At 44.9% G+C, this 24,113-nt stretch overlaps 2 protein-coding genes across 10 annotated transcripts in view; one reads left to right on the forward strand and one right to left on the reverse strand.

Moving 5' to 3' along the window:
- Positions 1-24,113, reverse strand: part of LOC107273923 (A disintegrin and metalloproteinase with thrombospondin motifs 7) — a 78,547-nt gene that overhangs the window by 17,564 nt on the left and 36,870 nt on the right. Inside the window, exon 3 of the mRNA XM_025091219.1 lies at positions 708-1,092. Coding sequence (XP_024946987.1) covers positions 708-1,092 — 385 coding nt within the window. The remainder of the gene's footprint in view (positions 1-707; positions 1,093-24,113) is intronic.
- LOC107273921 (A disintegrin and metalloproteinase with thrombospondin motifs 7) lies at positions 4,672-23,615 on the forward strand. 9 transcript variants are annotated; one of them, XM_025091214.1, is made up of 19 exons: positions 4,672-5,085; positions 5,183-5,357; positions 5,537-5,681; positions 7,202-7,361; positions 13,496-13,830; positions 17,650-17,920; positions 18,454-18,782; positions 18,842-19,116; positions 19,202-19,348; positions 19,438-19,588; positions 19,677-19,766; positions 19,862-20,177; positions 20,284-20,411; positions 20,504-20,751; positions 20,836-20,953; positions 21,092-21,354; positions 21,447-21,940; positions 22,043-22,216; positions 22,367-23,612. In XM_025091214.1, exons 4-19 carry the CDS (start codon positions 7,226-7,228, stop codon positions 22,519-22,521), a joined length of 3,630 nt encoding a protein of 1,209 aa, XP_024946982.1. In that variant the 5' UTR covers positions 4,672-5,085; positions 5,183-5,357; positions 5,537-5,681; positions 7,202-7,225; the 3' UTR covers positions 22,522-23,612. The 9 variants fall into 9 exon arrangements, with proteins under 9 accessions (XP_024946982.1, XP_024946983.1, XP_024946984.1 ...); XM_025091215.1 differs by having other exon boundaries at positions 4,672-5,017; positions 5,111-5,357; XM_025091216.1 differs by having other exon boundaries at positions 4,672-5,357; positions 23,446-23,615.

Genomic DNA, 24,113 nt, shown 5'->3' on the forward strand with positions numbered 1-24,113 from the left:
GGGGCGGGGGGGGGGGGGGGAGTGACTGAGAAAGAGGAGAGAAGGAGAGGAGGATATATACGGTATGACTGAGATGGAGAATCAAGTAAATGAGCGGCGACTGGGATGCGATTTGATGGCGTTCACATTCATCTGAGTATCTTTTCTATTTCTGAGGTTAGTCGCGCACAACTAACATTGGCTAAAATTGCCAATTCCAATACGGATCTCGAGTATCATCGACATAACTTTCGGTGTGTGTATACCACTCGACGCTAAGCAAGGCTCTTATTACATCTTGAGCAAATTGCAAATTGGTAAACGCATTTGCATATAGATTGACGGATTCTTCCAAAATATCGGCAATTCAGTATGGCGATCGATCGTAAAATCAGGATTAAAACGTGATGCCAATCGGAAAACAGGGACTGTATGGATCTACAAAACATCGTTGCACAGCTTCGTTCAGGCGGCAGCCGTATATTCCAATGTATTTCCGAAGTTCCACCAGCTCGAATCTAATCCCACGCCGCCGAAGACGATTTCGACGACTTTCCCAAGGATTGCTCGCTCTCTCAGAATTCGCTTCCCCCTCCCCCCCCCTCTCTCTACTCTTACAACTCTTCTACGAAAATTTCTCCAGAAAGAGAGTATACACGGTGGTCGGATCAAAATCGAAATCGAAATCGAAAAAAAAAGAGCGTTTGGACTGGCCTTTTAATACTCACTACACCATCGCAGAGCGACAGGGCCGCTCTTGAGTTCCGATGTCCCTTGACGAAGCCCCTGTAATGACATTGCTCATCAGGGATCCTCTTGAACCGCAACGCGTCATTTAGATTGGTGGAGATCCCGGCGCCACGAATTTCCACAACCATATCGGGCGAGATGAATTCACGATGGGGTTGCAGTTCCACATGGTGATCGGCGCCATTGAAAGGAAGCACCAAATGTAACTTCTCTGAGGGTTCATTCTCATTAGCTGATCTACGTTGTCGCGTTTCGGTGTCTCGTCGGTCGTAGAACTTTGGCAAGGAGAACGTGTGGAAGCTGCCATCCTCGAAGACTCTTCGTGGGATCAAAAGCTCTGGGTCGTGGATATTGCGGGAATACCTGTCTTGATAGAATTTCATTCAATGTTTCATTGAAATCGATCATTGTTAGAAGAAAAAGTATCACCGCCACTTGACACAAGAAAGACTGTAAATAAAGACGTAGTGACAGGTAACTCAATTGTCAGTTCCAACGTCGGTTGTCGAATTTAAAAATCTCTCTTCTATCTCGCCATTCAGTCACAATGTTTGCTGTTCTTTCCTATTTATATTTGCGAAAGAGAGAAAACGGGTGTGGTCGCACAACGGGTTTCGCATTAATGGGATACGAAGTACCATCAGCACTGCGAAAATCGAAGCTTAAGAAAAATAACAAGAGACACGGGATGTCATTCGACATGAAGAATAGCGAGTGTGCGTCATCCTTCTTAGTGTCTCGTAAGGAATCTATTTTTCTATTTTCTCAATCGGAGTCGAATTACTCTAAGAAATGCAATGAACGAAACGGCAGAATGGAGTCACTATCGCGTTGGTACGCCAAAACACCAAAGTCCTTCCTCGAGCGGATTTTTCCATTTTCTGGTATTGTCGTACTCAATTTATTTCCCATAAAAATTGATAGTTATAGCAGTAAGAGTAGAAGCAGGAAAATGCAAGGGCAAATGCACTCACCTACCATGGAGGACGTTCCCTGGGCTCAGTGGATACCTGTCGAGCATGTTGCCAGTGAAGCCAGAGGCAGCCCGGAGAACACTATAAAATATCAAAAGCACAAATCCTTCTCTCATAACATCGAATCGAAATGGAGATGAGGTTGTCGAAATAGTGACGAACAAAGAAACGTCAGAAATGTTTTGCGTGACAGTCGGATGACTGACAAATTTTCCGGAAGCACGAGCTTTGTTTCACGTGCGTGGTCATATGTGCGCTCGTTCATGAGAAAAGTGACGAGCGACGAGGAGCAGAGTTGCCAGGCAAACCGCAGTAACGCAGACTGCGGCAGTCGCTGGTACAGGAAGTACTAATCCTTCACAGAGAGGCTCTTTCAACCACGAGTATAACCTCCTGTTTGGGTTTCGTTCCAAGCATACACAACCATACACGATAATATGCCGTACATGGACTACGCCTCTACATATCCTACAGGATGTGGCATATCTGCGGAATATTCGGTCTCTTCCGTTTCAGCGAAAAAGTATTTCTGCCAGGAACCAAATTCGACTTTACTTTCGAATATTCTCATAAAGATTCGGGTCGCGTATATAAATATATGTATACATTTATACCTGGTGCACTAAGCAGTATTCGGAAATACGGCCTTATTACTGAGACATTAGATATTTAACTATTCGACAGAATTTTATAATATGTGGTGTGCATTTCATTTAAGGGGATACAATTTCCGTAACAGCGACACATGATGTCGATGTCAGGAGTACCAACGTGTAGCGTCAACTTCACTGCTCTCGAGTACAAGTGTATCGTCCTTTGGCTTTACCTTTAATGTATTACGACACATTACGGTACAGTAAAACGTCTTTAATAAAATCACCTCCAATAAGATATTTTATATAAATGAACATGTTACATGATCGACCTTTGAGTGAAATTGGGTTAAGGGGGAAAAAAATGGAACGTCATCCTTAATGTTTTCCAGATGTCGGACCTTATCTATGTCTGGTTTTTTTCGTATTTTGCTGGACAGCATTAGTGGCGTCATAGTGACTCTTAAATTCGTCGTTGAACGGTACAGTAAATGATTAGAGCATTGATCGCGAGACGCTGGCTTTGCATATTTCTATCTTGGATGAGCTAATAAATCGAACCTCGAACAAATCTGGGAAACGTCACGAAAAACTTATGAGGAGGAATTATTTTGTTGGTAGAGTGCAATCTGAATCAGTGTAACTTTGGGAGATCTGAAAGTGTTTCTGTGAGAGAAAGTAGCAGACAATTGGTCGAGTGATAAATCTCACACGAATCTCGTATGAGTAGGAAAAAAAGGTGAGATTTGTCGAAACTTCGAAGACGGCTGGATCGGTGAGATTTCTCTGCCGCAATGACGACAGTCCCTTGTGGTTCGAGAATCACGGGTCACAAATTGCATTGACACAGACCTGAGTGTCGACAGAGCCTCGAGTAATGGACAGCATCTATGCCCAATTATCCGTTTTATAATAGGAGACGCATTAGTGATGTTAAACAGCCGATGACAGCGATTCCGATTCCGTCGAATCGTTTGAATTCTAACCACTGTTTACGACTATAACTTACAGATTTTACATATTCAAGTCTAAAGTTAAGATTGCGGTATTCGAAATCTTAACCCAAATCTTAAGTTCTCTAAAGAAAACTCTCAATTTCTTTTTCTCTTTCCTGCTGTCTTTTGGAAGCAAGACTCGTTCATTGTGTTAATTGCGTATTTGCCTCGTGCCGATCGCTTGGGATAATTTCAAGGATAATTATCCAAGGTTATGGAAACAATCGAGCCATGTGGTTCTAGGTAAAACATTGTTTTGCAATCAATGTCCATACATGTGCAAGTTTATGGCTATATTCTCGTCCTGAGATCCTGACATCCAGATAAAATGTGTATTGAAGTATATTTTAAATGTGCTTCATACCGAAAGTTCCCGTCAACTTGGCAGTCGTGCAGGCAATCTCCTAGTTATCCTTGATATGCAAGTTTGTCGTAGCTTCGAGAGAAGCTACTGTAAACAGATATCAGCTACGAGATGGTGAGGTGATTTCGATCGATACCGAATGTTAAAGTGATGGTATCCGCTTGCATGGGATAAACTGGAGCTTTGTACGGCGACCAACAACTGGACAGGACGTTCTAATTTTATGTCCGGGATTGAACGTACGTCTTCTGATAATCGATAAATAGCTTCAACTTCTTCTCTTGCTATTTCGCAATCCTTCATCCATTGTACGGTGCACTGAATTAAAGATGGCTCCTTTTTTTTACAGATGGCATTTTCTATCTCCTGGGGATAAATTCGATTATCGCAACTATAAAAGCGTTGTCAAATTAATCTAGAGGTCGCTCGCTCGATAAGCCCGACAAACGTAAAGGAGACTGAAGAAGCGAGTGTGCGTGTCCCGGGATTCCGACGGTCGTCGTGACCACGAGCACCTGCTGCCTCATCGAAGCGGTCGAATGGTCAACTGGCGACAAATCTTGCCGGACGGAAACGCGCTCGCGTGGGTCGATCCTCCAATTTTGGAATAGTAGCCTATCTGACTGGCTGGCTGCTCGTATGCCTGCCTGTGACCACCTTCTCAGTGGGCTGCGAGAAGGCAACGCTGTTGGTGCCGACGGTGGTCATTGTGGCGATGGTGGTGGTGGTGGTGGTGGTGGTGGTGGTGGTGGTGGTGGTGGTGGTGGCGGCAGCGGTAGAAAGGGGTCCATCGAGGGGAACTAGTCTTACCTAGATCAGCCGAGTCGCGGGCGTCAGAGGTAAAGAAGGAAGTTCAAGTGGTGAGAAAGAGAGGAACGAGCGAACGTGGAACGAGCCGAGAGCGGCGTTTCACGAGGAGAGGCTAAGAGAACCAATAGAGTGAGAAGAGGAGAGAAGAGAAGCGACCGCCACCGCCACCGCCGCCACCGCCGCCGCCGCCGCCGCCACTAATCCACTACCAGCGGTGGCGGCAGCGGTAGAAAGGGGTCCATCGAGGGGAACTAGTCTTACCTAGATCAGCCGAGTCGCGGGCGTCAGAGGTAAAGAAGGAAGTTCAAGTGGTGAGAAAGAGAGGAACGAGCGAACGTGGAACGAGCCGAGAGCGGCGTTTCACGAGGAGAGGCTAAGAGAACCAATAGAGTGAGAAGAGGAGAGAAGAGAAGCGACCGCCACCGCCACCGCCGCCACCGCCGCCGCCGCCGCCGCCACTAGTATTGTGATGGCTATCGTTGCCGTGACTTCGAGGACCACGAGGTCCACGCGCAGCATCCAATTTCTTGATGTACTTCGTCATTGATTTCTGTATGGATCGGAACAACATTCCTTAACCAAGCACCATTTGGGGATCAATATTTGTCCACACTGTGCCTGTAATTTTCACTGCCGTTTCTATAGAAGTAACAGTTACGTCCGTATGCCGCATTATATTGTGCGGGATATACAATGTGTCTTTTTTATATAAAACAGTAAAAACAACCAAGTACCTACGTAAGGACATCATTTTGAGATTTCGGAGATTCTTTCAAAGTGCATCTGGTGTTCGTGATCATCTTCTCGGCTGGCACATTCACACACGTACCTGCTGTCGGATCGAGGAACTTCCTCTCGTAGACGAACCAATTCTAATGAGCATCCGCATCCGGTACGTTAAATTAGACGTTAGAAAGAATTTACTATTCGAATGATTTCTCGGGAACTTTGTGGAAGGCGCGACACTCTGGAGCACTAGTAAAATGCTAGAACGCTGAAATGCTTTCGCGCTGTCTGGGGAACTCGTGGTGCTGTATAAATAACGTGCGACGACGGTATGTGAATTTCCAGAGGCAGGTATCCACTCGGAGTAACTAGACTTGTTTTTCCATAAAACAGAAAGTACAGTCTGTGGAAAGAGAGCAGCGGGTGCCGTGTTCCATGGCTGAAGGAATCATCTCATCACGATGTTCTTGAACTTTAATATATCATAAAGGTAACCACGAAATTCACCCTATCGTTTACCAATTAAAATTCTACGAGTCTTCCCGCTGATTTGACCGAGTATGCGCGAGTCGTGTCATAGATGGTAAAAAATTGGAAACCCCGTTTTATCGGCTGTATTGCGATCTGTGAGCTTTTCCTTAAAAAAAAAAAAAGTTTAAAGACGATTGGCTCAGAGGCACAGAGCCACAGTACTGGCTGTAATTAATTTCGATTCATAAATAACCTTTCTCGTTCGATCTATCACTCGGAGAACAATGAGAGCCGTAAGAGAGGGCAGCAACGCCGGCGCCACGCTCGCATGCCAAAGTGCCCCACATAAATCACACATAAACATTTACCTGACAACTCGGCTCGAGTTAATGTTTCTGAGACAGTGACTGGCGGACCGTCCGCTGCGTTTACATTTTTTCATGACCATGCGGATTTACATGAACATGGAAGAGAGGCGGAGAAAGGGAGAAAGGGAGATTGGAAGAACGTCGAGAGAAACCGACAAAGCTAACAGCATGCTAGTGCACGAAGTGTCGGTGCGTCGGTTCTAGCTTCGACGACAAAAGCGTCCTCAACGTTGGGCCAGATAATCTCATCTGAAGATAAAACGATTGCGAAGATGCTCAACGTGCTGCATATAAATCTCGTGGACGCAAATATTAAACTGGGAGACTAAAATTCTCTCCCCTCGAAGATCGTTTATTATTTTGTTAGACTGAAATTTCTGTCTTGACGCGGTGATTCCCGGGAGAAATAAAATTAGCAACTTTATCGACTCTCATCTAAAATATCATTTGGTTTAGCAAAGTTTCTTTAACCTGAAAGCTGCTGTAAAATTTAAAACCGGGTTCACGTTCTTTTCGTGTTTCGTTTGATTTTCGTATTTCGCGTAATTGCTTTCGTTATTGATATGGAATCTGACTAATGCACGGGCTTAGTTTTCGTTTCTCCCTCGCTGCCACAGAATATCTAGCACGACTGGTTGTAGAAGTCGTGATCAGTTTCGGAAATCGATCTTGAAGTAAAAAACCGAAGAAAGCAATAAAAAGACGAAGAGACGAAGAAAAAGAGAAAGAATAGAAGCGCCGAGGCGCGACAGTTCTCCCATATGGATATTTGCCTTCCCTATTGACTTCCGTGTCTCACAAATCGACGTTCTGTCAGTTGCATCGCGCCTTATTTCCCTGGACCCAGTGCTTTCGGGAGTAGTCTTTCTAGGAATTGCGTTTTCGACTGCGTTATAACGCTAGCTACCTAATCTCGTGCTTTCTATGCTATTAATTAGTACTCTTGCTTTACGACCATTATGAATCAAGCGTTACACACTAGATTACAATAGATACCGAAAAGGCTTCTCCTCGGAGATAAGTTCGGACTCTGCGAGTCGTGAATCTCGAGTTATGACTGTACGCGAGGGAAATCGCTCCGAGAGAATCCCGATGAGTTCATGACTAACAGGACATTTGGCTAGTCGATTACACCACCCTGGAGATTGACTTAATCTCGTTTGGGCCGTAGGTGAAATGCCAGGGAAGTAGAAGAATGAACAACCATCAGGTTTCTATTCGCATTGCCCTGCTAGAAAGGATGCTGTCGAGTATGTGGTATTTGCTGATCTTGCAAGCTGCCGCTGTCTACGCCTTCCCGGAATTACAGCAACGACGACTTCCCCTAAGGGGTGAGTATCACTGCAATTATTACCTATTTCTTCTTTTAAAGATTGTTTTTACGTTGGGCGCCTACTACTATTTTTCTGGTAGTCTCCTTGACTATTTCATGCTTGGGAATTTGGGTGAGATAACGTCATTATTAATTTGCGGCTTTCACTTCCAGTCATTCTTAGGAGTGTTTGACAAAACAGTGCGACTATGCCAAAAATTTAATTGTGACATTTTCTTCTTTTTTCTCGAAGAAGGTCGAGAAGTGGTCAAATTAGTTGTTAATTCAATTTACAGACAACCCTCAATTTACAATATTACTGAAGAATTTTTCTTAATCAGTATCTCGTTAAAAGCATTTATTCCGTTAGACGGAAATTGCTGTAGGAAAGCTGTTTACGCAGCATTATCATCATGGCGCGTTCGGTACGTTACTGCAAGTAATTTCTTCGTTACTCTTATAATCATCTTGATGGCTTGGAGAACATTATAAAAATCCATCGTCATTATCGTACTAGACATAAAGTAATCACGTACCATATATTCAAAAATTGTATTATATACGTATATGTATACAAACATGTGTGTGTACATGTCTCGAAGAAAAATTGGGAGAACAATTTACGTGCATCATTTCGGAAGAGCATTTATGTAGACTCGTTAAAAAGAACTGGCCGCGATGTGACTAACTGCGTGATGGTGCGTGGGTGCTACGTAATAAATAATGTATACACAGGTAATCACCTGTGTGCGTGCACGCACGTATTCTTGGCCCAGAAGTGCGTGGGCACGCTGTCAATGGACCAGTCGTGTCTTCTTTCAAGCGCAATGAGTTTAGCTCGCCGATGCGGTATTGCGTGGGGCTGCCTGTCTGTCCGAGATCTGAAAACCTATCAGGTCTCTTTGCCCCCTCATCCCTTTGTCTTCTTGCTTTGCCCGCAATCTCCGAATAAGGCCGTGGAAGTTGGCACTTCTCTAGCGGAGAAAAGGACCAACGATCGGACGAGTATACAATAGAGATCTAGTAGACAGGCGGATCAGAATTCACGTCTGCAACCATAAGATCTCTGTTCATCCATCGACCGATAGATGATTTTTCCGTTCTTCTTTTCTGAATTTTTTTCTTTTATTTTTTTTTTTTTATTGTGCGACCATACTTCAGTGAGATACGAAGTTGGCGAGGCGAGGGCGTTCTTCGGTTCTTCGTCGCGACACAAGCGATTCGGCTCGGCTCCATGGCAGGAACGCGTCTCGCGTCTCAGAGTGTCTAGGCGAAGACCGCAACTTGAACTGCCAAGGTGAGCCAGATACACGACATCCTATTTAATCTCATTGAGTCTGGCGACGCCGCCACTGCCGCTGCCGTTGTCGGCATCGAACGATCGTCTGTGCCCTAGAGGAAGACAGACACAGAAAATTGTGCGTAGTTCTCATACACGAGGAAGCAAATCGCGAAAATAACTCAAGAAATATCTCGATTCTTCAATTTATTTGACGCGTCGCCCCTTGCTTACGCTTGCCTTCTGTCGACGGTGTTTTCGTGATAATCAAGTGGTACTTTAGCGTTCAAGCTCATCTCATGAGTTTGCGCGCTTCACTTTGTTAGCTTGGAAACCACTACTTTCTCCCTTTACCGTTCCGACCATCGCTCCTCATTCCTGGCATAGGAGACTTGTCTCTCTCTCTCTCTCTCTCTCTCTCTCTCTCTCTCTCTCTCTCATCCCTTGCATCTTTCAAGTTAACGCAGGGTATCTCTGATTGAGCCCTCTCCTCCATCCGAGCTTCTTGGTATCCAGCAACCTCTCCTCTTTCCATTTTTCTTCGTTCTGCGGCTGGCGACGTTACTCTCTAGTACGGCTCACAATTTTGGACAGTACCCGTTGCCGTTCCACGTAGCTGCGGTACAGGAGGTTGGATGAGAAGCCCAAGTATATCCTTGTTGGAAAGAGGACAATGTGTTGGAATATTAAAACCTTCTTAGGTACTCGTCAATATAAATCAACGTTGTTGGCTCACGAATCTCTTAGATTATTCATTGGTATCCTGCAATCAGCACCAAGTATTTCTTTTCCTTCGGTGTCACGATCTTCCTCGTACATATCTTTACGTCATTTGGCATCGATGTCTCTTTTCTTCAGCAATAAGTATCTTCACAAATGCTTACTCGTTGACTTGACTAGCGTTACGAGTCCATATCCGTATGGTGTAATCCCTCTTCACGACCTTCGATAATTCCTCGCAACTCTTTCGTATAAAGTGTATAAAATTCGCTAAGCGTTTTCATGACCCATAGTAGTTGCCATTCTCACTGCTTCTTACAAACAGTTTCCTTCCTTCGTATTTCACGAGCCGTCCGAGTCGTTGAAATACGTAATGTATCGGACTAAGCGAAGAAAAGTGTGTAAAATCGTAGAAGGGCGTCATTAATCGGATATCGACAGACTGAGAAGGATTAGCGCGTGGGCATTAACAGAGACGCGATTGAAAGGCGTGACGCAATAGAATCGGGGTGTGCTGCTGCTCCGTTAGTGTCACGAAACAATTGCTTTTCTGCTTATCAGTTCGTTACGCATTATTAATTGTTGTCCGTCATTTGGAGTTTCCGGATGTCTCATTTTTCTATCTTGATCTCGGTCCAGTGGGATTCTAAAGCAATGCGCGCTCGACAGGTCGTAACCGCGAAGCTCCAAGTCCAGGTGCGCTGCAGACAGGCCGATCCCTGATTGGTCAACCTGCTTCCGTCCGCACGTATATTAAATCACTGCGTTTACGAGGAATAGCAGCTGGACACGATTAATTAGCGGCATGTAGCATTACCGACTTGCTATCGAAGTATTGACTCGATATCAGGGAGCCAGCATACCGATGTCTTATGGGGCCGTATGCCTACCGAGTCCAACAAGTTTATACAGTACGTGGATCGTAAAATGTCACGCACACGCGCAATCGATCTCTCTTGCGTGCCGCATTAACAAAGGTGTGGACAATAATTAAGTTGTACGGCATGATTAATCGCCGTCTCTACTTGACCCGAGCCTGTTCCATCGCTCGCTCTCCGGGTGATTGTCGTGTGTATAACCTACCAACGGTGCGCGTCGGATAACTTGTCAACGTAAGATTGAACTGCCACGACGACATATACACACGTCTACTCAATGTCACATCAATTCAAGTAACTTTGGTTTTACATTGAAGAAAAATAATATAGAAGCGACCACGCCCTTCTGCTGCAATTATTAAGTTTGCAATACGTCGAGATCAAGTTGGACGATAACTTCGTAGAATTCCGTGAATATGATGCAGTGAAAATTGTATTTTCAGGTACCGGGTACCTGAAAATTGTATTTTCAGGTACCGGGTACCTTGTAAGGCCGCGATACTAATGAGTCGGAAAGACTAAAATCAAAGGGTTACGCGTATTCGCAAGTTGACTAATTAATAACTCTGCACAGATCGCGAATAATTACGTTAGGCAACGATATCGTATATCATCGATAGACTCTAATTGGCTAGGCTGCGTAAGCAGGTAGGAAGGTCGATAGGTAGGTAGGTAGGTAGGTAGGTAGGTAGGTAGGTAGGTAGGTAGCTCTAGCTAGCTAGGCACGTAGGCAGGTAGGCAGGTAGGCAGGTAGGCAGGTAGGTACTAGCCTGCCTCCAGTCAAATGCGAACTCGAAGCGTTAAGCTGCATTAAACTGCGCTGGAACTGCAGAGTAGCCTGCCTCGTGGGAGGTCTGCCTTCCAAGCGTTGCGCTCTTTCTCCTCCCGCAGTTAACCCTGGACTGCTCGACGATCTATTCTCATTGGACGTTCCACCATTTTTCTATGCTGACTGATAATGGGTTAATGGTGATTATATACTTGGGCAAACCGCCATAGCTATAGCTCGCTAGTTATAGTTAGTTCTTCCTTCAACATTGTGCAGAGAGACAGAAATAAGAAGGAAGAACGAAAGGAAGCATCGGCTGCGACGCTGTATCTTCGTGTAGAAATCTTAGCGCCCGGAATCGTTATTACCCAATCCATATGTCGCGAGCGTGCTTGTCGTCTCCATTGAAATGCGGCTCCGCGCGAGGCCTACTTCATTTTCACTCTCGAGATCAGCGCTCAAGGCGATTGGCTCTCCACGTGCTCGTTATAATCTTCTCTGTGCGAGATCGATCCGACGGAATTCGATCTGTCGAGCTGACAACCCTCCACAATTCCTCACTGCCATAGGAATCCTAAGTGGTGGCTATACTATACACATGTCTCTCTACAACCCAATCTTTCTTCTCTCGGTTTGCTGTCGCGCGCTGACTTGCATGTTTCACTCCGTACGCCTTTTACGGTTAGAGGTTTCTCCTTGCAGCAACGATCTACATGGTCGCTCTATATTTTATTGGAAATCGAGGGACATCACGGGATTCCAGGAAATACAAAGTGTCGCTGTGTGAGATGTATTAAAGATTCCTGGCTGATTGTGAGCCTCTCTATTATGGTCCTCGTAGACACACTACTACTCCCCGTTATGGTCCGGCAGCGACGTAGCGCCAGTCAACGGTACCAGGGATTGTTTACGACCCTATGGATATTCCAAGTGAAAACCAGATGTAATTGTCGAGCTGTTGTGGTTCGTTGATCGGATCAACTTGTTTCGTAGTAGGAGGTCGTAGGTTGCTGAATACTGTTCTCCGAGGATAATTCCCGCTCCTGCTTCCCACTTATACTTTATCTCTTCCGTTCTTCTCTCTACAAAGAACTTTCCAGAGGCACGAGAATCACATCGTGTATGCGCCCAGTCGACCGATTATTTTTCCAAATCTCATTTGAGCTAAGTGATTTATTGCCATGGCAACGCGTTGACAAATAATATCAAACTAGGTAGGGGCTAGCTCATTTGTCATAGTCAACGTGATTGGTGTTAATAAAGTATATATAGCAATTTTGTCGGGTTATTCGATAAAGAATTAATTTGTATTGAATCCTTGCGGACATGGGTGGCCTTGAATCAGGTAGAGCTTGATCTGGCGAGTCCAGATATTTATAAAAAATGAGAGTTTAAGAAAAAGGTCAAACCGTTGATAAGAATTTGACGTTACCCGTGTTCTAGAAACTTCGTAGAACACGAAAGTTTTGTGTAACTTTACGATTTTATTAAGAAGATGGTTTTAAAAAAAATAGTAACACCATTCGGTGATTTTAATTGATCTTTGGCTGCGTATCCTACGGGTAATGAGCTACGGTATAATCCTACTTCGAACTTTTTAGTTTTCAATTACTTTGTCCCGTCAACATCTTTATTTCTTTGCCTCGTTTGTTCCACGTTAAGACATTAACGGTAGCGCGATTACAGGACTCATTCATCGTTTCATACAGAATGTCAAATGCAAAATAAACTTGCTTGCCCATATAAGCGTCTTACCACATCGAAATCAGATAAATCATGCTTAGTGCGATAATTAGCAATATTTATCATTGGGCACTTCTAGTTGCTAATTGCCATAATAAAATTATCGTTTCATATCGCACCGTATTCCTAGTACGTAAATTCCTGCCAATTAAAGTAATAAGGAGAGTAACGAGCGCGTCGATAAGGCGTCGCCCCGCGTTTATTTGTCCAGCATCCTTCTTCGAGGATCAAGTACCGGAGTATCGAGAGAGTCGTGTATCAAGAGCGGTGTCGCAGTATCACACGGTGTGTTCCTCGTGACGTTGTTATGCGTGACACGCACGAAACACGCTCGTCCCTTGTTCGAATAGCGAGTCAGGCAGGCAGGCAGGCAGGCAGGCAGGCAGGCAGGCAGGCAGGCCAACTGCATGCACATTTAATCATAAGCTAATTGAATAGCGGACAGTCTATTCCCGGTTTGTAACCATCTCCTTCTTTCTCGATTACTCTTTCTCTACACTGACAGATACTAAATCAATGCGGAATAATCATAGACTGCTTTTAATATTCTATTTCGCGTTATAGAACCAGCTCATACATACTATATCATACTTTTCAGTGCTATCGAAATCAATCTCCATACCAGTAGAGGATTTTGCATTTCCATACTCCGATCATAATAACCCATCTGCTATTGGGAAGTTACATTTAACGAAGGCAAAATACACAATTAAGGAGCAAAGACTGACATGGGGAATTGAGTATTGCGTCGTCTTCTGTTATAGGAACATACACTCAGCGGCTCTACGATCACGAGCATGAGATCGTGACACCGCGAAAGGTTACGCCGGAAGGTGAGCACATATCACACAACGTGACTCATCACCACGACGAGGATGGCCCCGAGGTGCATTATCGAGTGGACATTGCCGGAAGTGAGTATCACCTCGAGCTGATAGCGGCAGATGACTTTATCGGACCGGGAATCCTCGTCGAGAGGCGGAAGCGAGATCTTCACGTGAGACGTCGCCCGAAAGATCGGTCAAGTAAATGCCATTATCGAGGATTCGTAAGAAGTCAACCTAATTCACGAGTAGCCCTTTCCGCCTGCGACGGTCTGGTGAGTTTCACGTATCATTTAATTATCGAATGAGTATTTGATATACATGGATGTCGTTCTCGAAGAATTTTGGGGATGCGAGGTGAGATCGGGAATATCGGAAATGCAGAAACTTCAGGGAAAAAAAGAACGTGGATGAATTTCCAAGGACTCGGAATCTCTGGAAGTTAAGGAGAAAAAATGGAAGCATGCATTAGTGCAATTTGCTCGCAGCTTCCAGGTAATGATTTAATTTGCCACGGCTTGGCAGATTTATGGCGGCGCACCTCGACGTTCGCGTACGTATCCACCTATTCACCTATCCAGCTAGGCGGTACGTATAGGTGTCCTCTATCCTGTGCCGTGATACCGTAAGAGCGTTATAGGTGTCCTATGCGCACGGTAGCGCTGTAACGTAGTACGAGCAGCATCATACTGCGTGTCCCGTCGCGCGGAATAAACCGACTGCGACGCTTGCGTTATAGATGCTCGAGTCTCACGCAATACTAAGTAATTGCTCAATTTTCCCCACAAACCTCCTGCAGATGCATATCACGCAGTGCAATCTCAAATTCTCATCCGACCCTTTATCCCCTTTAGTAATCTCGCGTGACAATGAAATTATACTCGGGATGTTAATTCGATGGAGCCTACCGATCGACTCTCTCGGCGCTTTGATTTGCCGCGTGTTACCGACGCCTCTTGAGATACGATCGAACACGAAAGTAAAACTGTTTCAGCAAATAGTAAAATTCCGAAAGGTTTCCTGGGAAATGGAAGGTCGACGTGGATATAATATTGGTGTGTACCGGAAAAGAATCTGGGACGCAGCACTGCTGGACGTGTCCACTAATTGTAAGGATGATCGCGTGGAGGATAGTCTGCAGGAGCCCGTTACGGCGACGGTGATGGCAGTGGTTAAGTGCACTGCAGTCATATGTCTTGTCGCGTGACTTCTTATTCCGAAGGGCGATATATACGGTCCCGGCTATGGATAATCCGAGACACGGTGGCTTCCGAGTTTATGGAGTACGACAATATATCCTGGAAATTTAGTAATTCAAAATCGTCAGTGGCAGGGAGCCAGAGATGTGCACGATCCTTATCGGTACAGCATTACAGTAATACGACCGAGGCAACGAAGAGAGTCAAATCTAATTTGCAAGTGGGGGAACGAGTTCTTATCTTGAGGCACGTTCGACTTGCGACCGGATACAATTAACACATATTACCAATATACGTTAATCGACAGATGGTATATTCTTTGCATGTCAATCCCATTAACCCTGATGTCAGTGTTAATAATTTTTTTATTCCGTCTTGATATATCTTATCTTACTGTAATGGTTTCGCCTTGCTGCTGGGCCGCCCATTTCCATGGAGACCGCCAAGTAACTTCTTTAAGAGCGCAGAAAACAGCGAGTTATAGTAGCGATTATGCACCGCCCACACGGGAGGTCTGGGCGAGCATTCTAATGACAGCATAAATCATTCGCTCCCCAGGAAGCATTTATCATCATCGAGATTCTGACCAGCATCCCGCTTTCTTCGTCGTTAGAATAGGGCCGGGGCAGGGCAGCCCTAGTCGCCAAAAAATTCAGAGACGCAAAGCGTAGGCACGTAATGGATAGGCGCGCGTCTCTATTCTATAGGATTAAGACCATTAACGTATCATCCTCATTTCGACTCGGGGATTCTAATGACGTTTCATTGTCTGCATTGGATTAATTATCGACAGTTTTCCTAGGAATTTCTACGAATAGTCATTCATCTTGCTTAAAGTGCGTCGAAAGTGGACACTCGTTAAAGTTATACATAAACGGGCGGAGCTGACGATAAATAGGAAGCACGAATACGCGAAGGGACGAAATTCTTAAAAGATGCGAAGCTTGTAGAGGAAAATGAAAAACTGAAAGAATGCGCGAGGATATCCCGTTAGATTATTTCCATAAATGACAGCAGCCGACGTGTGAGCGTCCTGCAAGAACTGCTTTACTGATTCTGCTTTACCATTAAATCTCGATCGAACTAATATGTTTGTCGTGTTTCCGATCGGACATAAGATATTCGCGTGATGTCACTGTAGACTTTGGTACCATTAAAACATAACTCGAAATATGCATTAGCATAATTAGCCTTATGTAATTTATTGGTGTCTTAATCGTGGCACGATAAAATCTTCTTGGAAGTAAGACCCAATAGCTTTTTGCGAGCACAGCCTTCGCCTACCAATCGTTTGCTCCGCATAGCTGTAAATTATTCTTCTCCAAGTGCTGCTATATTAATCGTCGTATCATCCAGTCACGTCGCCCCAAGATAACCACGTATACCATCCATTATACGGGTACCTGAAGATGGCACCAACAATTTTTTTCATCATCAGCGATCTAATGGGTTTTAATCGGCATAGCAGTTAAAGAATAGTAAAAGAAAGTTGACGACAATCAATTTCGAAAATGTTCAGGTCGGCCTGAGCTCGCATTACGATCGTGAACATATTAAATCTGGGAATAATGATGCTTCGTCGACCATTGGCTTCTCGCCTAAGTAGATTCTTTGATCTGTCCATATTAAAATATATATATATGTATATATATAATTTCATAAATAAATTATAATACATAAATATCTATCTTGTTACTGACGTCACATTACGCTCATTTCGCGAAACACGTACGAGTCAACGTGTCGCTATACACAGTGTCCATATTGACACGTGTTCGTATCCAGAGGTACCCATATCTAGTGGTAGCCTTCTTCTCCAACGAGTCGAGATGAGCAATCGATGAAAATCTAATTTTTCCTGCGTAACGCGGTAAATCGGATTGGACCAACGATACCAGGAACAACCATTAAAAGAAAAGTGAAGATTAGAGCAAGCAAGTGACGTAAATTGTAGTTAGTGTAATCTATTATATGTATTTACAACCTACTCGGCACGTAACTCCTGAGGCTCGATCGGAAATTGCGTACGAGCCAACCGATACCGCTAAAAATGTATAGGACCTGGCTGCCGGGAATATAGACAACTCCGGACTGAAAATACATTCAGGACGCGAACCTAAGGGTATCACCTTAAGCTCCCCATTGGAACGTGTGTCTCGGCCTTGCCTTTTCGGCCCTCGATATCGAATGGGTATCGAATGGATATCGAATGGTTCTCTGAAGGTTTCCCAATGGCTATGCTGCAGTATTTCATGACTGCAGATACTTTCTTCTTTTGGCTCCTGGCTCTTGTTTCCTCGTCTTTCCTCTGTGGATTTTTATTTTTGTCATTCAAAGCCACCTTACGTTACCCACTATGAGCGACATCGGATTCGAGCAGATCAAAATCAGAAGGGACACTCGGTGCATCGAATATCGTAGCAACAAATCGTTCCTTATATAGGGTCTCGAAGTTTGTGGTTAGCCAAAAAGAGCAAATAACGCGTATGTATCTCGGGCTATGCCTTGTCAATTCTTTATTTGTTGACTCATACCTTAAACGGTGTTTGGTTCTTTCCTCTATAGTGACACGTGTCGTTCCGCATTTCACAGCGCCAAGACTGTGATTTTTCACTGTCTATTCCGGGGTTACGCTACCTGCGTTCGCTCTTTGTCAAAGTAGCCGAATATCGCGTCGATATTATTCTTATTTGCTTTCAGTCACGATCAACCCATACGCCCTGGAAATATGAAAATCAGTCGAGTATCGTGCGTGCAGACGGGTTTTCTTCCTGTTGCTCCTGTGATCCCTTTGATAAGGAGCCAGACACGATCGTCTGGCTGTCTACGAGTGAGCGATTGGTCGGTCTGTTCGTTAGTTAGCCAAGTTAATGTAGAGCCGGTTTTCTGTTTCAGGCGGGTGTTCTTCACGGCAAAGATGGGGAGTTCTGGCTGGAGGCAGTGACTACAGAATCGGAAGAATACAATCAAGACGGAAGACGAAGTGGAGGCGACGGCGACGAGAAGTATGCCAGACAAGGCGCCGCAACGCTTACGAGCATGGCGGCAGCTGCGACGGCTCGCCCGCACCTTGTCTTTCGTCGCTCAGCCGCCGCCGAGATTGGCGCCAGTCGCAAACGCAGGCGGAAAAAGAAGAAGAAACACGAGAAGAATTGCGGCACTCGTGGTGAGAATCAATAGACACCTCGGTAATTGGTTTCCTCGTTCAGGAACATTGTAAATCATCTACTGTTTCCAAATATTTTCATAAAGACAACGTCGTTCTCTATCCCTGTACTTCGAAATCTCAAGGGTCCGAGGTTATTAAATTCAGGTGAAAATTTTAGATAAGGAACGGATCACTGATTTATCATTTTACACGATCCGCACGAGATACGCTCAGTGAGACTACATCGTACTTTACCTTTATTACGAAGAATAACTTCGAGAATGATCTTTCATGGATCATTTTTAGATCAGTTGTGGATCCATTTGGTAGGCTGAAGTAATCCTATGTAGATCCGAGCGTAATTTGCCGTGAAACGTTTAAATAAATTGAACTACAGCAAGGTCTCACTGTAGGTGTGCCTGTGCGGGATCTCACGTGGACCATGCAAAATTATCAATCACCGATCCGTTCCGTAGCTCAACATTTTTACCTGGGAATATTAATGCGAGATTGATCTTTTTTGTGACGCACGACCTCGATTGATTCTACAGAGCCAAGGCGTCTGACGGAAACACAACTCGAGTGGCAAACTCAGTCTGGGCTGGTACAAGTTCAGGGTCGGGGCCGTCGGAAACATCATCAGCCAAGACGGTGGCAACGTTCCAGGCGTTTCAGGCGATCGGTTAGTCGCGCGCGACACGTTGAGGCTCTCGTAGTGGCTGACAGCTCGATGATGGCCTTCCATCAAGACGGCGATGTGGAAGTTTACCTACTGACAATCATGAATATGGTCTCGTCGCTCTACCTTGATCCGACTATTGGCAATTTCATCAATGTCGTCGTTGTCCGGATAATCCTCGTGGAGGAGGACGAAGTGGAGGTAGGCGATGTGATTTAACTCGATCGTCAATTTGCTCAATGTCAACCGTATTATTTCAGCAAGGACTGAACATCACGATAAACGCCGACAAGACGCTTTATAATTTTTGCAAGTGGCAAGAAAAATTGAATCCGGCTGATGATTCTCATCCGAATCATCACGACGTGGCGATTCTCGTTACGAGGGAGGATATCTGCTCGAGAGCGAACACACCGTGTAGCACCTTGGGCGTGGCCCACGTAGCCGGCATGTGTCAACCGGACCGCAGCTGCAGTGTCAACGAGGACAACGGGATTACCCTGGCACATACCATAACTCATGAATTAGGCCACAAGTAAGCAATATACGTCATCGCTTCCACCCTGTCTCTGCCTGACGTTATTATTGAGACTTATCGCACCTCCTTTACTTGACTACAGTTTCGGCATGTATCACGACACTGAGAAAATTGGATGCAGCAAACGTGACGGCGATACTCTTCACGTGATGACTCCGACTTTTGAAGTGGATACCGTGGGTGTTGCGTGGTCACGATGTTCCCGGAGAGACATTACGAATTTCCTTGAGTAAGGAGTCGCCGCTTAACACTCATTCTCTCTTGATTTACATGCGTTATAATAATTGCGCATTTACCTTACACTCTTTCTGTTTCCAGTCAGGGTAAGGGAGAGTGCTTGGAAGACGAGCCAGTGGACAACGAATATATGTATCCGGACTTACCGCCAGGTGCAATGTACAATGCGGAACATCAATGCAGATTGCAATTTGGGGTGAAGGAAGCCACGGTCTGCTCTCCATTGCAAGAGGTAATTTTAGAACTAAATCAAAGGCTGTCCGCTTTTTGGATAACGCGTCGAAAGCATTACGCGCCTCTCGTTCGTTTGACGCTTATAGATCTGCTCGAAACTGTGGTGCATTGTGGACGGGTCCTGCACGACAATGTTGCATCCCGCGGCGCCAGGAACGTATTGCGGTAAACATATGGTGCGTAGTCAATGTAATCGTTATCGGAAGAAATAAAAAGAGAAAGAGAGAGAGAGAGATTATTGAAAATATTATAATTCTCCTCGTAATTTCAGTGGTGCCAAAATCAAAAATGCGTATCGATGGCCGATCGACCCGATCCCATTGATGGTGGATGGGGCGAGTGGGGGGCCTGGAGCGAATGTTCCAGGACCTGTGGCGCCGGCGTCTCCGTAGTTGAGAGGAAATGCGATCATCCGCAACCGGCACACGAAGGAAAATTTTGCATTGGGGAAAGGCGTCGCTATAAAATCTGTAATACCGATCCCTGTCCCGAGGGAGCACCTTCCTTTAGAAGCATACAGTGCAGTAATTACAACGGCAAGGAATATAAGGGCAAAAACTACACCTGGCTTCCCTATTTCGAACAGAGTAAGAACAAACAGAGCCTCGTAGAATGTATTTTTCATTACTTGACTATTATCCCATATCTCGTTATAACCTTTTTTTTTCTGTTTTCTTGAAATTAATTACGCAGCTGAGCCGTGCGAACTCTATTGTACCGACACTGAGGAGAGTGTGATCGTTCCGTGGGGAGAAGCTGCGCTCGATGGAACGCCTTGTAATGTCGGTACCAGAGATATGTGCATTGCAGGGATATGCAGGGTGAGCGATCAATCGTCGATATCCTTTAAAATAATAGCGATGGCTGGATTGACGTTTGACTCGGAAAAATTTGAATAAACTCGAGATTTCAGAAGGTCGGATGCGATTGGACCGTTGATTCGGATGCGAGCGAAGATCGTTGTGGAATTTGTCATGGCGATGGCACTCAATGTGAGACCACTGCCGGCCTCTACAAGAAGAACGAGGGTCCCGGATACAAGGAGGTTGTCGTTATCCCCAGTGGATCCAGGAACATTAAAATCGAGGAAGTTGGAAACAGCAAGAACTATATCGGGATCGGTGTTCCTAGCTCCGAGAAGTACTTCCTCAATGGAAAACGGTGCGTCAAGCGTCATCAAATAGATTCTACATTCGATCGAGGAAGCGACAGAGGAAAGTCTAATATTCAGATTCCCTTGGATAGGCAGATCACCTTAGCGGGCGAGTACGAAGTCGCGGGAACGCCGGCACTCTACGAGCGCGAACGAGACAAGGAAAAGGTTCGCATACCAGGCCCAATCAAGGAGGATATCGCCGTCTACGTGAGTATACGAGAATCCACATCCGCTTCTCTGTACGAATATATTTTTCTGTTGTCATTCTTCTATTCTATCGGTTTTTTTTCCTCCTCGCCTCACTATCCACTTCTCTTACTCAATAACGCAACCCTATCATTTTAGTTGATTTACAGAGGGCATTATCGTAACTTTGGATTGCGTTACGAGTATACTGTTCCGAAGAAGGAACCAGATCGTGCTCCCGAATACTCCTGGGTACTTTCCGACTGGTCATTGTGTACCGTAACATGCGGGGGTGGTACCCAGATATCCCAAGCCATGTGCCACGAACGAAAGAGCGGCGTCGTCGAGGATACATTTTGCTTTGGTACCGATAAGCCTGAGCCGATAATGCGAGAGTGTAATAGCAATCCATGTCCTGCAAGGTGAGTTCTTTCATGTAAAAATGTTCATTCCTCCGTGTAATCGTTTGATTGAAAGCGCAGTGCTTTAGCGTTTACTTTTATGTATGTACCAGATGGTGGATTGGTCCTTGGCAGATGTGTCCTGTAAGCTGTGGCGAAGGCGCCTTAAGAAAGAGGTCGGTAATGTGCGTATCCTCCGGAAACGGGAACGAGAGGTCAGAACTAGCATTGCCTGATCGCGATTGCGACAAAGATGCAAAACCCGAAGAACTAGGATTCTGTCCAAATCTTCCCAAGTGCGAGCCGGTCTCGGACATGCCCCTAATTCTTCTAACCGAGAACAAGGACACGTCCTTTTACAATGTGACGGATAACGACCCAGACAGGATTACCGAAGAACCGGAAATTCTTGGGTTCGACAATTTGCTCGATGGAAATCCTGATGCGTCGATCTACAATACGAGAGCGAAATGGCTCGTTTCTAAATGGAGCAACTGCATCGATGGCAGAAGAATCAGAACAGTTTCTTGTTCCATTGTGGGAGATTGCGATCCTGATAGGAAACCTACATCGAACGAGGAGTGTCATGGCGGCAAGTGGATATCCAGTGAGTGTCCCCCCAGTTGAGTGAAGCAACCTCAGCAGACTATCTCGTTCCTTCTCCGAATTGCTTTCGTCTGATCCTTATGACGAATTATATTACTTGCAGGCAAGTGGAGTGCTTGTAATGCCACGTGTCTCGTGAAATCCGGTCTAAAACGGCGAGAGGTCATTTGTCGCGACAGAGCGACGAATCTCTCCTCGAAGGATTGCAATCTCGAAAGACGACCGCTTGACACGAGACGCTGTCATTTGAGACGACAGTGCACAGAGGAGAAGTATGGTGAGTATGTCAGTTGAAGACACGACTAGTGACACGAACTCTCCGAATCGTAGGATCGTCGCAAGTGAACCCTGCCTGACCCCAGAGCAGTTCCACGTCTAATGCGAGATCCGTCAACTAACCAGAGACTGTGGTTATACTCTATTTCAGGATGCAAGGATAGCATGATTCCCGTCTCAATGTGTGCGCCGTACAAGCGAATGTGTGACTTATCTTCTAATTTAAAAAAGAAATGTTGTGCCACGTGCTCCAAGAGACGACGACACGTTCGTCACGACCAACGACAACATATTTACGAAAATTAACAAATTAAGAATTCTAAAGTATGTATCCGTTAGGCTGCGTTGGCTCGATCATCGTTTGGCATTGCGATGCATCTAGCACAACGTGACATTCTTGCTCAGGGAATTTAGGCGACGATTTTCATAGAAGTTGGACTCTGGACTCGTAGTCAGTGGCGCCCTATTCACGTCGAAATACGTAACACGTAGTTCTGTCGCTGAAGATCAGACGAACGCGCTTAGCGCTTACCGACTATATTTTACGATTTAGACGAAACTACGCGCCTTCGTATTTACGTAACGTGTTTTCAAGATACGTGCCAAAAGTCTAATCCCTCGCGACGTATCTCTTAGTCGAATAATTAGTTAGGTCTTTTTACGAGACGACCGATTTGCGCCGCACGAATATTAAAAGCACTAGCCAAAAATTTATTAAACGACCAAGATTTTACCATACTTCATTTTGACTGGTCTGACCGTGAATAATCGCGTTTGTGAGTTGGGTTCTATTCAAATGAGAAAGAATGAGTTTTCTCCTTTCGACGAGTAGTGCACTTTCCAAGTAACATTTGAATGCCGTTCTAACAGTAATATTCTTCCATCGGCATTGCTGCGCAGAAAATGCTTATGTTACTTTACTAACGATCGGCATTAGATCAAGATTAATGCTCGTAGGTTATATCGTGCAACAACTAATATTTAGTAAGGTGTAAATCGTTTAAGAATGAATCGTCACGATTAAAAATATTATCGATTGCAATGTGAGAGAGCTTTAACGATTCAAAGGGCTTCAATAATCGTGCCCAATTTTACCTTTATTCCCTACGTCTTTTCAGCAGTAATATTTTTATATCGCTCGCCGACTCACCTAGGCTATGTATTACAAATTACTAAAGCAGAAGATTCTCCGCGGTTGAAGTAATATTAAACGTTTGAAAATCATTGCAGTGTTGCAGCGGTGTTCAAGTTTTCAGCACATCGCCAAATTGCATGGTCACGCACGACCCTAATTTTTATATTCGTTTATGGATAAGCTCAGGACTGTACAAATTCAGGATGTACGCTTCTACGTTAATTGACGTATTTTCTGTCAATAAACGAATCTAACTAATTAAGAATTATGAATTCTCTCTTCATTTCTTTGTCAACTTTTTCCACTAGCATCCACGCTCCGTTCGACTTTAAACAGCTATTTCCTGTCTAACATTGACCCCAATTTTCATGACAAACTAGTGCTCACGGGTCGCTCGGTGGCCAAGGCCGCATGAGTAAGTGTACCACACACGTGTGCTGACATGGCAAATTAAAAATCTATAGAGATTTGAATAATCACGAACAATGAAAGGTGATCTCGTCGAAGGTAACTAGGTAGCTCGAGTCCACCTCATTTCGTCATCTGTCTTGGATTTTAGAATCCCGCATGAGCTACACAAATACATACGTGTCGGTCGTACGATACCAAGAAAGTCATTTCCCATTTCGGTGAGTCCGATCGAAGGAATCACATTATGGATGTGGATTACTATCCCTTGCAGCAAATTTTCACCCGTCACCCTTTCACCGGGTTTGGACTCGAGAGAATTAAACTACTGTACCGGTGACGAAGGCATCAGCAG

The sequence above is a fragment of the Cephus cinctus genome, unplaced genomic scaffold (assembly GCF_000341935.2).
Source record: "Cephus cinctus unplaced genomic scaffold, Ccin1 Ccin1_scaffold1880, whole genome shotgun sequence".
Taxonomy (NCBI): Eukaryota; Metazoa; Arthropoda; class Insecta; order Hymenoptera; family Cephidae; genus Cephus; species Cephus cinctus.